The sequence below is a fragment of the Chaetodon trifascialis genome, chromosome 17 (assembly GCF_039877785.1).
Source record: "Chaetodon trifascialis isolate fChaTrf1 chromosome 17, fChaTrf1.hap1, whole genome shotgun sequence".
NCBI lineage: Eukaryota > Metazoa > Chordata > Actinopteri > Chaetodontiformes > Chaetodontidae > Chaetodon > Chaetodon trifascialis.
This window is the reverse complement of record NC_092072.1, coordinates 16243008-16258018: the sequence shown is the minus strand read 5'-3', so window position 1 is coordinate 16258018 and position 15011 is coordinate 16243008. Positions and strand designations below refer to the sequence as shown.

The following is a 15011-nucleotide window of genomic DNA, read 5'->3' as shown; positions in this document are numbered from 1 at the left end:
CTTTGGGGTACTTCACCCCAGTCTTTTCAATGTCGAGGTCATGACGCCCATTCGCAGGTCCGGCGCCGCTCCAGCATGTCTGGGCACCCATCCTTCTTGGACCCTGTCGGCAACATATTTCAGTCAGTGGAGTCAAAGCAAGAGAGGAAATTGAAATAATTAAAGTCCACATTTGCATTTCGCTGGAAAATGACAGCGAGGCCCAAGGCGACACACTTTGTCGTGCAGAGTCAAAATTGCTCTCGCCTCCATTCTTGCCGCTTCTCATTAGGCTGATGCACCAGCCCTAATGATGGGCTATTTTCCTCAATGCAGAGGACGGAGTGGGTGTCACTGCAACCACCGGCTTCTCTCATCATAGAGGGAGATGAAGAGGATGTGCGAATAACCGCTGAAGCTGAGCAGGAGGAAACAGATGCTCAGTCACATTGAAGTTTAAGGTCCTGCGTCACCCCAAACGGAGAGCATTAGTCCTCTGGCCTCTCTGCCCTCTCCCTCTCTCCCTCTCCCTCTTCATCCTTCTCTTTAACCTGTAATATTCAGCAAACCAGACATCGATTGGATGTGAAAGGGCTGAGTATGTTGAGGCCGTCGCAGTGGAAAGGCTGGGTTGAAAGGATGAAAGCTCCACAGTGGAGGTTTAGCTGCACATTGTGCAACAGATTGGCTGTCATTTCCAAAGCTTTTCATCTACTGACAAGCCATCACGCTGAGACAGGATTGCTGATCTAGTCATGTAATATCAGTTTTTGGTTGTGTTGTCATGACTGGCAGTATTACTCAGCTCGCTTTAAAGAAGACACTTCCATTGAATTTGCTGTTGATCATATTCTTTTGAATGTGTATACCGAGTACGTTTTTATGAATTTTTGTGTCGTTCGAAGTGGATTTCCATTGCTGTTTCCATTTTAGCTAATTTCAGTTTCCGCTAATGTCAGTTTTCTGTCTTTATCCGCCTTTTCTAGTTGTCTTCAGTCAGTTCGCCTTCTTCCAGACAGCTCTGAATGACATCGTGGAGGTGTACGATGGGCCGACACAGCACTCCCGTGTTCTCAGCTCTCTTTCTGGAGCTCACACAGGTACTTAATCAAAAAGACACGCCTTCAGATGCCTGCATGCATCCACATTTTTGGATAGATGCTTTGGGGGATATTTTAGCAGGTATAGAAGCTAATTCCATTTGTACTGCAGGTAGGCCACACATGACTCATACACGCTTGTACGGCTTTTGTTTCATATTCAGTGGCAGTGTATGCGATTTGACTGTTTGATGGCCTGGTTATTTTTTGACAGAAGAGGGGACTAAATAAAATTCTTGTCTTAGCCTCATCCCTTTCATAAGGATCCAGTTAAACCCGGAGACAAATTGCTGACACAGACAGAGCTGCCGTGGCTGCAGGTGGGCTCCAGTGAGCTGTAAAACAATTCAGCAGTGACAACAACAACTTAAAGTGCCGCAGGGATAACATATCAGCAGACAGGCTCAAGAAGACTCGCATGCACATGCTTCATAAAGCTGAATTGGTATTACACAAACACACGTCAGCTCTCAGAATATATGTTTGCATGTGAGTGTGCTCACACACATAAACATACTTATGTGCTGTGTTTAAGCCAGGGAAATGAGATGTCCTCACTCCATTAAGAAAAATTAGTGCGTTTTTATCATGCAGACCAGAAACAAAGACACTTAGAGTGCATCAACGTTTCATCATAAACAGCATAAAGCTACAGTAATCACCTTAAAAATATTGACTCAACTTTTCAGGCTGCAACTGTGAATTCACGCAGCAGTCTAAATCCTTGCCAAAATTGCTGCATGGATCACCTTTCCATGCCACTGCAGGCAGTGATTACCTCAAATAAGCACAACAAAGGTGGCCACATGCCTTCCAAATTGTTTTTCACCTATTATTTTTATTAAAAACAGTGTCATGCAATCCAACAAGCATTGAAGAACAACAACCAAAATGAATTTACACATTTTACTGTTGAATTATCATCAATTTAAAGTTGAGGTGAAGTTAAGTTTCCAATGAAATGCAATGAGATAGTCCAGGGAAGCTCATTTAAAGAGACATGAAAGCATTCAAATAGCTGTGTGAGAAACATCTATTGACTCTTTGCCAGCCCAATGTTGTGACCTCAACCCTGGCCACAGAAGCCAACCCTTAACCAAACCATTTCCCCAGATCTAATCGCAACAAGCCCTCGTAAATTGGTGTTGATTGAATTCTTTACCTTTATATGAGCACAATCCAAATCTTACAAATCTTACCAACATAAGTACAGCACCACACACACACACAAAGGTGGAAGGATTGAATAAAGCAATCGTGTAAGAGAATAGAGGAAAGCATCAAAGACTGTTGCAAGGTTAAAAGAGCAAAGGTGAAGAAGAATGATTCTTTTACAGCCGTGTTGTAAAATTGCAGATGCATGGATGTGATAAATGCCACGTCCATGTTGATGGCCAACAGAAGAAATGGCTTGAATAGGGAGGTGCAACCTTTCAAGAGGCGTCGGGGGGGAAAAGGTGTGTGAGTTTAGGGCAGCTCTCCATCTCATCCTGCCTTGGCCCCGTGGCTTGACAAAAGCAAAATGATTACTTTAGTTTGTGTGCAGGGCAGCCTCAGAAAATCCAGTTTACAGCTCAATAAACAGGACGCTATAGTAACTGCAGACTCCTGGCGGCAGGTTCACAGAGCTCTCTAACCAGGCATGGCAGAGCAGAGCTGACACACTTTGGCAAGGGAAGAGAGACCTTTAGCCTACGCAGGCAGCGCTGCTGAAGAACTAGCATGAATTAGGCATAATCCAGAAGTGTGTGCCTGCATCTGCCATACAGATTCACTGAAGCTGGCAAAGCGACTAACACACACATCTGTAAGCTTACAAAGGAACAGATCCACCCACACAGTCTAAATGTACAAGCTGTCATTATGTGCAGTACATATATAGCCAGGTAATGAGTATTTCAGTGCTTGGCAGAATATTATTTGTCAAGCATGGTCAATCACAGAGTCGAAACACATGGGCTGTCCTTAAATAGCATATTGCATTAAACTCGTCTCAGCATTGAGCAGTATGTTTTCATGTTTGCTGAGGCGAATCCCTCTATAGTGAGAAGAAAAGGCGATGATTTTGAATTATCAAAGCAGCAATGACAAACAGTAAAATGAGAAAAAAGGGAGGTAAATATGAATGATAGAAGGTGGGAATTAGAGACAGCACAAAAGGACTGGATCAAGAACTCATGCAGACTTATCTTAATGCTAATTTTTCAGTCGATTAAAAAAAAAATGGTGATTGCCACTCCCTTGGTCATTGCTTTCAGTGCGACTAGGGACGTTTTAATTCAGCTTACTGCTTTTACCATTAATATGCATTTGCTGCTTTTGCTTCACTGCGAGCGTACTGCTGAATAAATGCAACACATGTATTCATAAAATGTGAAAAGTCCCTTCCTGTAATAACTCATGTGGGCCAGCTCTGATTTTAACTCTAAACCTGTTTGAGCTGTGCTTTAACAGCTGGAGCGGTAATCTCTCACATTTTCCCCCAGGACCACTGCATTTGAACCAGTGCACACCTGCACGCTGAATTTCAACTGGTGACTTCCAGCCAAAGTCATATCTATCCTCACATGTCTTTCATATGCCAGCGTAGAGGATCACATTAAGGGCAAAGTGGTTTGGAGCTGGAAAGTGGCCAGAGGGTTGATAAGTTACATGCTGACACATGTTTGATTTGTCTGAATGAATACCTGCCCTGCACAGCCAATTATGAAACACTGTCACCATGATAGCACGCAGCAAGGGCTTCCTCTAATAAACTACCCAGCATGCCTTTGGGACCCTACAGTGGAACTCGGAACAATCATGGTGATGATGCAGTAAGAAACTGTGCCAGTGGAGCCATCTCAGCTACCTCGACTCAAAGGCGCAGAAATATTCGCACACCAAAACGTGAGCGAAACATGCATGAGCAGGATGGAGTCACTGGCACACACTCGCAGATGTTGCCTCTGGGGTTAAGCACGTCTGCCTCCCACTACAGTGTGACAGCAAGCAGACACAGAGTAATGAGATCCACTGCAGAGAGCCAGTCAGCAGCACACTGAGAGAAAGACAGAGCGGCAGAGACAGAGATGCTCACACTTCCTATCGTGTTCGACGTCAGTCAACAAATAGTTTCTCACCACAGTAGATGCATCGTGTGGTTTTGCTTTTGTTTAATTACACTATGAGCAGATGAGGATAGCAGGCGATCGTATCATAAAATATCCTCTTTGATTTTCTGGTCAGAGATTGTTACATTTAAGTTAAAAAAAGCTAATTTCACACACAAAGACCAAGCTAAATACTAAATACATGCCATTTAATACAACACCCGACTGATCCAACGACAAAAGCTTTTGACAGATGGACAGCCACTAAGCCTGGGTCAGGTGACCTAAGAGTCCCGCCTGTACAGTATGCTGTTAAGACTTCCTGAATGTAAGCGGGAGCTTGATTGTGGAGAGCCTCACGCTGCGGGTTGTGAACCCTAGCTTGAATTTGATTCTGCATTTCACAGGCAGCCAGTGAAGTAAAGCCAGGGGAGGTGTGATCTCTGCAGCTGGTTCTATGGCACTTAAGAGGCTTGCTGCACCATTTTGCCAGCTGCAGATTCTCCAGTAATGATTTGATAATTGGGCATGTGAACAACAGAGTTCCAGTAGTCCAGCTGGAACAAGACAAATTAACTGAAAATTGGAGAAATATTTCAAAGCTGGGAAAGACAAGAATTTGACAGTGAGCTGACATAGAGTCTAAAGCTCATATCCTGATCAAAAGTAGCTTCTGAGCTCCTACAACATGGCTTGATAGCAGACTGCGGTCAAAGGCTCAGCTGCACCCATGACATGATGCTCTCAGTGTCAAGAATCAGGACCCCCATTTAGTCACAATGTAGCTGAAGGAAATTGTTGGCTACCCAGTAGGCATAGCAGAAGAGCGTAGTCCTGAAATATCAGAATAATCTTCAGAATCATTTGCATATTGTGATAGGCCTTATGAAACTTTATATGCATGTTATATTTTCATCCCATCCTTTTGTGAAAGCCTAACATCACCTTGACGAAACAGCAAATTGTCACTGAAGTCTGACTGCAGTGCTGTACATGAACGGAGCTCTAAATATATCCATGTTCAGGGATCTGCAGTATGTCCTCTGTCACACAATCATTAGAAGATTTCCTACCACTTGCATTTTGAAGTTTTGCGGTAGACACACAGATTGAGTCCCTTAAATAATCACTCGAAACAGTGGTATGTACCCACACAGTAGAAAGTGAAGGTAGCACTAAAGCACTGCGAACTGTGTCTTTCATTTTCCCCATTTCAGGCGAGTCATTGCCTTTAGCAACCTCCAACCAAATCCTGATCCGCTTCACCTCCAAAGGCCAATCCAGCTCCAGGGGATTCCACCTGGTCTACCAGGGTAAGTATGCAACACACAGGCACTCACACAAGTGCACAATAACAAATCCTACTGCCTTGTTTCTTTTGGACTCCCCTCCGTAAGAGATAACGTAGCTGAGTGATTTCCAAAGGATTCACCTTCAGCCACTGTTTCAGCTGTGATTTCCATGTGTGTCGGCAGATGTGTGTGCTCCGGAGCATTAACACTGTCTGCTGCTGAAAAGGTTTTGCTTAAACTCCCCTGTTCCTCTATTCCCCCAAGAGGGACTTTTTCTCTTAAATTGTTATTTTCCTTAAACAATGCTGTACCAGAAATGACATTTGCTGCAGATGTCCAGAGGCGATGGCAGCTCTGGAGAAAGTTTAATGAATAAATAATTCATTTATTGTATTATATTATAACTAAGCTGAAGGAAGCACATTGCACAGAGAAGCTGAATAGCACATTTTGTATTGTCTATGTGCGGTCATTCTGACAGTGACACCTGGAGTAACTTGTCTAACAAATCACTCCATGGATAAAGTGGTGAGGTTCTCTAGTCAGTAACAGAGAGAGCCTTATGTCTTCTTGGAAATGTCACAAATAAGAACTTCAAATCAACCTGCCTTTCACCCTGTTTCTGCAAAGCTGTGCCACGGACCAGTGCCACCCAGTGCAGCTCAGTCCCTGAGCCCCGAAACGGCCGCCGAATGGGAAACAACTTTGCTGTTGGTGCCGTGATCCGCTTTGAGTGCAGTCCAGGTTATATGCTGGAGGGATCGAGTGCCATTGAATGTTTGACAGTCCCCAATGCCCTGGCACAATGGAACAGCTCCATACCCAGCTGTATAGGTAGGCTGTGAATGCTCAAATACAAACACATACACACTTATTTGTTTCTCATGCGGTCTTTGTTTCTTTCTTTCTTTACCTTATCTCCACAATCTCTTGCTCTCCATCCCTGCCTCTGTCTCTGTGTCTCTCCCACTTGATGCTTTGAGTTTCAAACTCTCGTTACTCTGACAGAGATGCGAGCTGCCAGCCATCGCCTGTGGTGATGCAGCGACATTCAGCCACGCGGCACACAGGTGGCAGGCAGTGCCGAGGGTCACAAATGCACACACACACACACACACTCACACACACACACACACACACACACACACACACACACACACGGTCACATGGAGATCCACATGTATATACGAGGACACACGCTCACACACACATTCCATACAGCTGCAGCAGATGCTCCTGTGTTGTCCCCAGATGTTTAGATGTTCAGAGGAAGCAGGGAAGACAGGGTTTGAAGACTGTAAACACTCTTGAGGAGAGTTACAGTGCGTTTAGTATAATGTGCATATGTGCGTGCGCTTGCTTGGTCAGGTGGCTCAGACTCCAAATTTCCATTCTAGCTGTGATTCAATGGTTTATCTGATTTCTCTTAGAACCAGCAGAAACTGTTCCAAGTGGAGATAATTCAACATTTGACTATGTTGTCATGATTTCCTTTTTCTAATCTTTTGGTTAACTTGTGCGATCATCATCCTGTTTGCAATTTTGACTCTTGTTTGCAGAAAATTCCTTAATCCCTCCAGCGGAAGCACATCTATGTTTGAGGAAGAAAGATTAAGGAAGGAAGATTAATATTAACATATTTTTTCATCATCATTTCAGGGTGCAAATTTATGCATGCTCGTATGCACACGCCTAATCTTACTCTCTCTGCATCTTTGTGCATCCAGTCTGGAGTCATGATACGTTTGGTACACAGCTAATATGAGTGACATCTTCCCATCCCTCTCCTTTTTTCCCCCTCAGTTCCATGTGGAGGCAATCTAACCCTTCGAACTGGCACTGTCCTATCGCCTGGCTTTCCTGAGCCTTACCTCAACAGCCTCAACTGTGTGTGGAAGATCACTGTTCCTGAAGGATCAGGAATCCAGGTTAGTATCACAGAGTTTCTCCCTGGCATCAGCATACATCCTCAAAAATGAGTTAAATCCATCACTATGTTAAGAACACAGAGTAAAAATGCCACATCCCGTGACTCATCCCAAATCCAATATTGTAGTTAGCAGTTTTCAATAGTAATGGTTTTTGTGTGCCTGCAGTCATCATCTTAGAGTTTATTAAATTTGGACATTCTGAGGCTGAGCTTCAGTGACCTCTAAGCTCACTTAAAACATATCGATTAACCCTTTATAAATGGTCTCTGGTCAGACTGTTAAAGGAATTAACAGATATTATTTACCCTTAAGGCCATAGCCTTTGCAGCTGTGCACAGTCTTGACAACAAGCTTCCTGTGTGGTGATATACTTTCAGCTTACCGAGGGCTAATTAACAGAGCTACCCACAGTATATCAAGGTATCGCATTTACAGATCTCTGGGTGCAGGAGAACTGCTAAGTGATAAAGTCTGTACACTTTATAGAGGCTCAGAAATTTAATTTGGCAGATCACTATTCCAGAAAGTTAAGATTGCACAGCCTGAAATAAATGTGTATATAATTGCCTCTTCAATTTCTTTACTTTTCTTTCTTGGGAGTTAATTCAGTTTGCATATTCTTATTCTTCGATGCATGTGTGATGGAACTCCACCCGGAACCTGGGTAAGGTCCCTGTGGATGTGCCTGATGGAATGTTTTTAGGCTTATGCTTCAGCCTCTGCGGCTAATGACCTCAGTGCCGTCCCTCAGCTATTAGCTCCTCTACCTCAGCTGACTGTCCTTGCAGGTCAAATACACAAGATGGCCCACAGGCGCACTTAACATGCTGCACTACACTCTAACATTGCAATGGCTTTGAGGTGAAATAGACCAAGAAATAGAATAGAGAGCTGACTCTGAAAGGCCAACAGCAGGACTCTGGAATTATACATACCTCACTGACAGTGGTACAGTTTGGTGGTGATCTATAAATGTTTGTGTTGTTTGGGCCACCACCTCATTCCCACACCACCTGTGCAACCAAAATATGACATGTGAATCCCCCTCATCCCTACTACCTCTACTCCACCTCATCTCTTTCACACCATCACCCTCGTCCTCTCAGTCTGTCTTTCTCACTGTTGCTCCCCTTTTACCAGCTAGTAGAGACACATTAGATTGGAGTGTCACGATCCAGAAGAGAACTTAAAGGAGCGAGGTGCCTTGCCGGCACATTTGCTGCGGCCCCCTAATGAAAGATCAATCTGTGATCTGCGTCGTCTCCCCGGGATGCGCCAGAGCCTCTACCGCCCCTTTAATTGGCTCGTATCCGATCTATAACCATCAGAGGCAGAGGAGAGGACCGAGGATGTGAGAGGGAACAGAAAGGGAGGGTTGGTGGGAGTGGAAGAACGAAGGAGGACTCATGTGCTGCTGAAGAAATAGATGAATTTCTTCAGGAGCACATGATGACGTAACTAAAGAGAACAAAAATTTAGTAGATGGCACAGCGTGGCCCCTTTCGCACACTCATTGTAAGCGCTCTGGCCAGTTTACGTATTCCTTCGGTTAGCATTCAACAGCGGTTTTAAAACCATGTTTTAGCCAGCTTGTGTGAGAAAACAGAATGCAATTCTTACAGTATGTGATATTTCTTTTTCTCAACAGTTACAAGAACCACTCTCAGTCTGCCTGTCTTTGAAGAATATCCAACGCTCTCTGCAGCTGTCATGCACTTTTCTTAATTTCAGCTCCCATGCCCACCACTTGAACACAGCCTTCCAAACGGGCGTTTAAAGTGGAGAAAAGAAAGCTCACTCATGTATATTGCACCACGACTGCTGCTGTCTATTAAGGAGTCTGAACTTTTGCGATTTGTGAAGCCCTTCATGGCTTTGATCATTTCATTTTTCACCTTTTAAGAAAGTAAATGGTAAGAGTTAAAATATATATATATATATATATAGTTAGCCTATCAAGGATCTCTGTCTTTGATCCTGTGAAACACTGAATGGGTACAGAGGAGAGGATGGTTGGGTATTGTTTTCCATAGAACTAGCTTTGCCCCCTGTCAGGGTCGAGGCCGCAGCTACTCTTAAACGTCGCTCTCGATATGGCTGTGCTTTTTAGTTCTTTACTATCTCCATTATTCCCATACACCTTCAATCTTCAACTCCTTAACCTCCCTTTTGATTTCCCTGCACATACACACCCTTGACCATGCTGTTACTGCTCAGCTCCCTAAATCCCATCCTTTTTTTTTTTCTCTCACTTCTTACTCCTTCCTGTCTCAGATCCAGGTAATCAGCTTTGTCACAGAACAGAACTGGGACTCGCTGGAGGTGTTTGACGGAGGAGACAACACTGACACCATGCTTGGCAGCTTCTCAGGTATAGTGTGTGTTTTCACTTGCGCGTTTATTTTCTTTTATGTGTTTAGTCACGTTTGCAATGTTTATTCACTACCTCAACCTCGGATATGAAGCAGAATTTTAAAGTCACTCATCGATGCAGCTGCCAAAAGCATCGTTGAAGCAACACAGTAGCCTACATACAGTATTCAAAAGGAGCGCCTCAGTGTGGCACAGTTGGAATTGTAACACTGATAAATTAAATTTAGAGTCCATAAAGGCGGCCGGTGAAGCTTTGAGCGTCCCCTGGCAAAATCTTGGTACACTTCTACAAAGGTTAGCCCTTCCTGTGTGGAGCTACAGTGAACGTTTGTTTACAGGGTCTGTGTTACTCGGCGCATAGTGAGAATAGAGCAACGGGGAATTCTCCTTTTGTTTGTGCTTGGAACCAGACCAAAAGTAAATGTTGGATGTACCCTGACGTAAAGAGATGAAAGAGAAATGCCAGGCTTACAAATGAGTTATTAAGCAACCAATGTGAGGTCATAGAGTTTCTGTAGATCATGTGACTTTATTGTGCATTGTTTTGTTTTGTTTTTTTTTTGTTTTGTTTTTTTTGGGGGGGGGAGGGGATTGTTTTCTTATTTTCAGCTGATTACATACCCACACATTGGAAGAAACAAATGCCTCTGTTCTTTATCTTGTTTAAAGCGAGTGGGTCACATAATTATGCATCTGCCTCCCCAAATATCCTAATGGACCTATAAGCAATCAGTCATGCATACATTTTGCTGCATGCACGCACACACACACTCTTAAATCAGTAAATGCAGCTATTTGCCTGTAGCTTATGCAGTTGGTTATGGTAGATACTGTTGCTAAACTCGACTATTAATTTTCTTCTTCAAGGCACCACAGTCCCAGCTCTCCTAAACAGCACCTCCAACCAACTCTACCTCCACTTCTTCTCTGATATTAGCGTGTCTGCAGCTGGATTCAGGCTGGAATACAAAAGTAAGTGGAATGAAATAGCTCACGCTACTTGATGTAAAGTATCAACACCCTGAGTGCATTTCATCTCGCTGGCTGTCTTTCTACCTGGGGTCTGTCCTGTAGTGCTTTGGTCACATTTTACATAGTAATTTGTCATTTTTAATCCTGTTCTTTATGTTTCGAATAGATAGAAAATTGTCTTTCACTTTCTCTAACTGATGTTTTTTTGTCTATTGTTTATCCCCTCAGCGGTGTCTCTGACCAACTGTCCAGAGCCTGTGGTACCTATGAATGGCATCAAGGTCGGGGAGCGTCTTCAGATGAATAATGTGGTTTCTTTCCAGTGTGAACCCGGCTATACTCTCCAGGTAACATTTCCGAACTTCAGATATGGTTCGGCCATAAATGACCATGAAAGCACTATCCCATTGTTGCCTTTTCCGGTGTTACTCGTGTCAGTTTTGCTTTTCTTCAGTTATCTCCTCAAGCTGTGATCACATACTATTACAGTGGTGGACAAAGCAAGATGTCAGAGAAAATAAATCGGGGTAGACTGGATGGATTGGATCACGTTTCAGATACTTTAGTTCATTTTAGAAGTTTATTTTCAAGTTATCTGTTAATTTTTCAGCAGCAGTGAACTGTATGCTTTGATTATGTTGAAGTTATTAAGGCAATATAAACAAATTTGCGGTAATATGTGGAGCACTGTGACTTAAAACCACAGACACGAGTTAGGGAATTTATGTGCTGTATTTGCATCTCTTTTCCTGTGACCACATTATTTATTCGCTGAACTCAGTATTTTTATAGATTAAGGGATGATTGTTATGATTCATCTCTATCATCCACCCTTGATGTTATGATGCATGACAGTCTTCCACTTAAGTTGCTCCAATACGTAAAGACATCAGGACAGGTACTATCCACCATCTGCTGCCTGTAATTTATAGGATGTGGTGCTATAAAGTCTGCAGAATTCCGCACAGCCTCCCAGTTTCACCACGTTCTGCACATCCTCCAGTGCTTCCACTGTAGTCATCTGGGCTTCAGGGGACAGATGGTGACATCTGTGGAGCACACTGAATGCAGTAGTTCAAACTAATTGTATTTGAAAGTTCCCTCTTCCGCTCTATACACCAGCCCTCACCGACTGTTCTCACCCAGAAATATTAAGTTTGGCTCATGTCACTCCCTCGTTGTCAGCTGTTTTTACATTGCATTTTTCAGTTGTGTCAGACATTAGTCCAATAGCTGTGACAGTGTCAGGGAAGTTTGATAGCAGCAGGATGAGAAGCAGATTTGAACAGGGAATTAGTTCAATTATATATTCTTTCTGGGTAATCCAAATTATAACTTAATACATAGATTGAGTTATTATGTCAAGGTACTTTGTCATCCTGCACTCCTTCAAACATGTCCTGACATTGTACTTTAAGCCAATTTCCTCAGATAATCAAATAATGTTGTCTATTATTACAGGGAGTTTTAACATATGCTGCTAACTTGTAATCATGTAAATGACCAGAATATTGCTTTTCTCAGACTGTTTGCAGTATGGCATTGTCCTTGAGAATTATGCAGATGTTTCCAGATATAATTGAAGTCAGTAAAATTGCAGTCAGCATTAGTTAAAAAATCACATTTTATTGCACAGCACGTTACATCATTCATATTCTCGTAACATATGTAAGCAGATGCATCACTTCGTGTCACACCATACCTGGGCTGCACCCATGCTCAGTTTCAGGACATGATGTTTTCCGACATACTCAAAAGTACCGTGTTGATTCTTAGGTTTATCCACTAGTAATCCTGTGATTATAAATTGGAGCATCTGACCTAAATTCAGGATGCAGGGATAGGAACATAGGGTAAGGAGGAAATTAAAATATCATCCCTCAGGCTTCAGAAATATCTCAAGTCATGATCATCCATTGCATTAGCAGTCCTTAATCAGACATGTAAAAGAGTACATTTTTTTCTTTAGGATAATTTAGCTTTGTAACTCCACTGCAGAGCTTTCAAAAAAAATTCAGTATTGCTTATTTCAGCAGTGCAGCAACAGATGTGATCACCTTGATATGCCTGTGATGTCCCCTCTCTATTGTTCCCTGTCACTTCAGATGGATTTAGTCATTTAGTTGCCTCACGAAGTCATGTGGAGACAGGCAGCAGGTTCAAATAATTCGAGCAGCAGATGAGTGACAGTGTGGAGAACACATTCATTAATCTCTTGTTTTTTGTTGCACTCTTTGTGTCGTCTGCGTGCGCACACATCGGTGCATGGATGCTCTTTGCAGGGGAACTCGCATATCACCTGTATGCCTGGAACCGTCAGAAGATGGAACTACCCACCCCCTCTCTGCATCGGTAAAAATACCTTATTTTCCTTCATTTGCTTCAGTGTCCTGCCCTCCTTCTGTTCCATTTCCACATCTTCTTACGTTGTTATTTTTTTCTGTGGCGAGCACACAAGCTAACTACTACTTGGAAGCGTGTGAAGACGCTTCCTTCATCATCAGCCTGTAAATGAAAGCAGCATTGGATTACCATATGACAACATACTGACTATGTTTTCATGCATTTTCATTTATATGTGTTATATATGGATTTCATATTTCTTTGGATATTCTGAATTAGACCTTATTGTAAATGTAGCATTTTCCGATTCGCAGATGTGCCAGCTTTAATCAGATTTCGGTGCACTCTTTATTTATTTGATATGTGTTTCAAAGGAAAGTGAAGGTTAAATTTCATTCATTTGTAGTTTCACTTTAAAAATGAGCTTGATATTTCAACCCCTAAACCACATTCTCCATCTCGCACCTGAAGTTCTCCTGCCTGTGAGATCGCCTTGACAAACGGGTCCCACTTATTGGAACGACCTGCTGTTGCCTAATTAGTTCCATCTCATACTGTGATTGGTTGAAGCGGAGGGAAGATTCATCGTGTTCACAGGCATCAGCAGTTTCCTGATTACCTCAAGCGTTTTGTGCTGCTACAGGATAACATTTAACCCCTCACGTATTCCTTACAGAAACACAATGGCGAAGCAGCCAGAGTTTCTCCGCACGGTCATGTCGGCTGTTTGTTCCATTTATTTCTTAATCTTCTTCACTTTGTTTGCTTTTTTTCCCTTGCCAGTGCTTTTATCTTCCCTTTTCTCCTTGGGTCAGCTAATTCTTATAGCATTAGTTTCAGCATCCTTTCATCTTTTTAATTTTGGTGTCAGGATCTCTCGCTCTTTTCATCTTTCTTGATCTTCTCGACATTTCTGCACAGTGTTTCCAAACCGTTTTTCACATTTCACCTTTTTTCCAACTCCTTTGAGTCTTAGTCCTGGATTTCAGTCAAGAGTGTTACAACACGTATCCACCAGTGGTTTAAGATAAAAGGAGAAGGATGAAGAGCAGGAAAAGATACTGCATATGGCACCTTGATACCTCAAGCTGTAAGAAAAGAGCTCCAGAGTTCCATCATAGTGAGATAAAGTTTCCCATTTTATGAGATGGTGGTGAAATTTTGGTCGTTTTTACATTGAATTGCATTCCTTCTGTAACAGCATTTTGTCACTGCTGTTAAAAATTGCAACAACATTGATTTGATTGAAAAAGGAGACATTTACTGTGATGAAAGGATTAGCTTGTACGGAATGTGCCTGTTTGTGCTTAAGAGCATTTTTCTAAGAATGGACTGGGGCATATTGGCCTGCAATTAAAATCTCACCTTGCCTAAAAGCAGTGTGAAACCACCAATAAAACAGGTTTAGGGTCAGTTTGGGTTCAGATTTTTCTCCTCCCAGTCCTTAATTTCTAGCCTCAGCTTTACAGGCTTTGCGATTTAGATGTTTCACCTCTGCTATGCTTTCATTGAAATCTCACATTATGCTGCATTATTTCTTTCTCACATAAAGGCACCGTGCAGTGTCGGCCAGCACTATACTTCAGGACTCCCACTCACACTAAACAAAGCCCTGTATTGGACCATGTTTGCGATGTTATTTTATTCTGGGAGAATCACTGTTTGCAGATGCTAATAAAACGCTTCGTCTGCCCTCTGCCAGCTCAATGTGGTGGAATCCGGGAGGAGATGGAGGGCATGATTCTCAGTCCTGGTTTCCCTGGCAACTACCCTAGCAACAGTGACTGCACCTGGAGAATCTACCTGCCAGTTGGTTACGGTAAGCGTTGTGAAGAGGCTCATGCAGAATGCCACGGTTTGGTATTTCCACACTCGAGAACCTTTGATTATACGACTTGAATAGCTGGATTGTTGTCGATACTTGTGGTT

The 15011-nt window shown here is 42.8% G+C and overlaps 1 protein-coding gene across 2 annotated transcripts in view; it reads left to right on the top strand.

Moving 5' to 3' along the window:
* Window positions 1-15011, top strand: part of csmd2 (CUB and Sushi multiple domains 2) — a 225303-nt gene that overhangs the window by 164758 nt on the left and 45534 nt on the right. For both annotated transcript variants that reach the window (XM_070983997.1, XM_070983996.1), the window contains exons 33-41: window positions 966-1079; window positions 5389-5484; window positions 6094-6297; window positions 7267-7391; window positions 9669-9765; window positions 10635-10739; window positions 10968-11086; window positions 13022-13091; window positions 14785-14901. In XM_070983997.1, coding sequence (XP_070840098.1) covers window positions 966-1079; window positions 5389-5484; window positions 6094-6297; window positions 7267-7391; window positions 9669-9765; window positions 10635-10739; window positions 10968-11086; window positions 13022-13091; window positions 14785-14901 — 1047 coding nt within the window. The remainder of the gene's footprint in view (window positions 1-965; window positions 1080-5388; window positions 5485-6093; window positions 6298-7266; window positions 7392-9668; window positions 9766-10634; window positions 10740-10967; window positions 11087-13021; window positions 13092-14784; window positions 14902-15011) is intronic.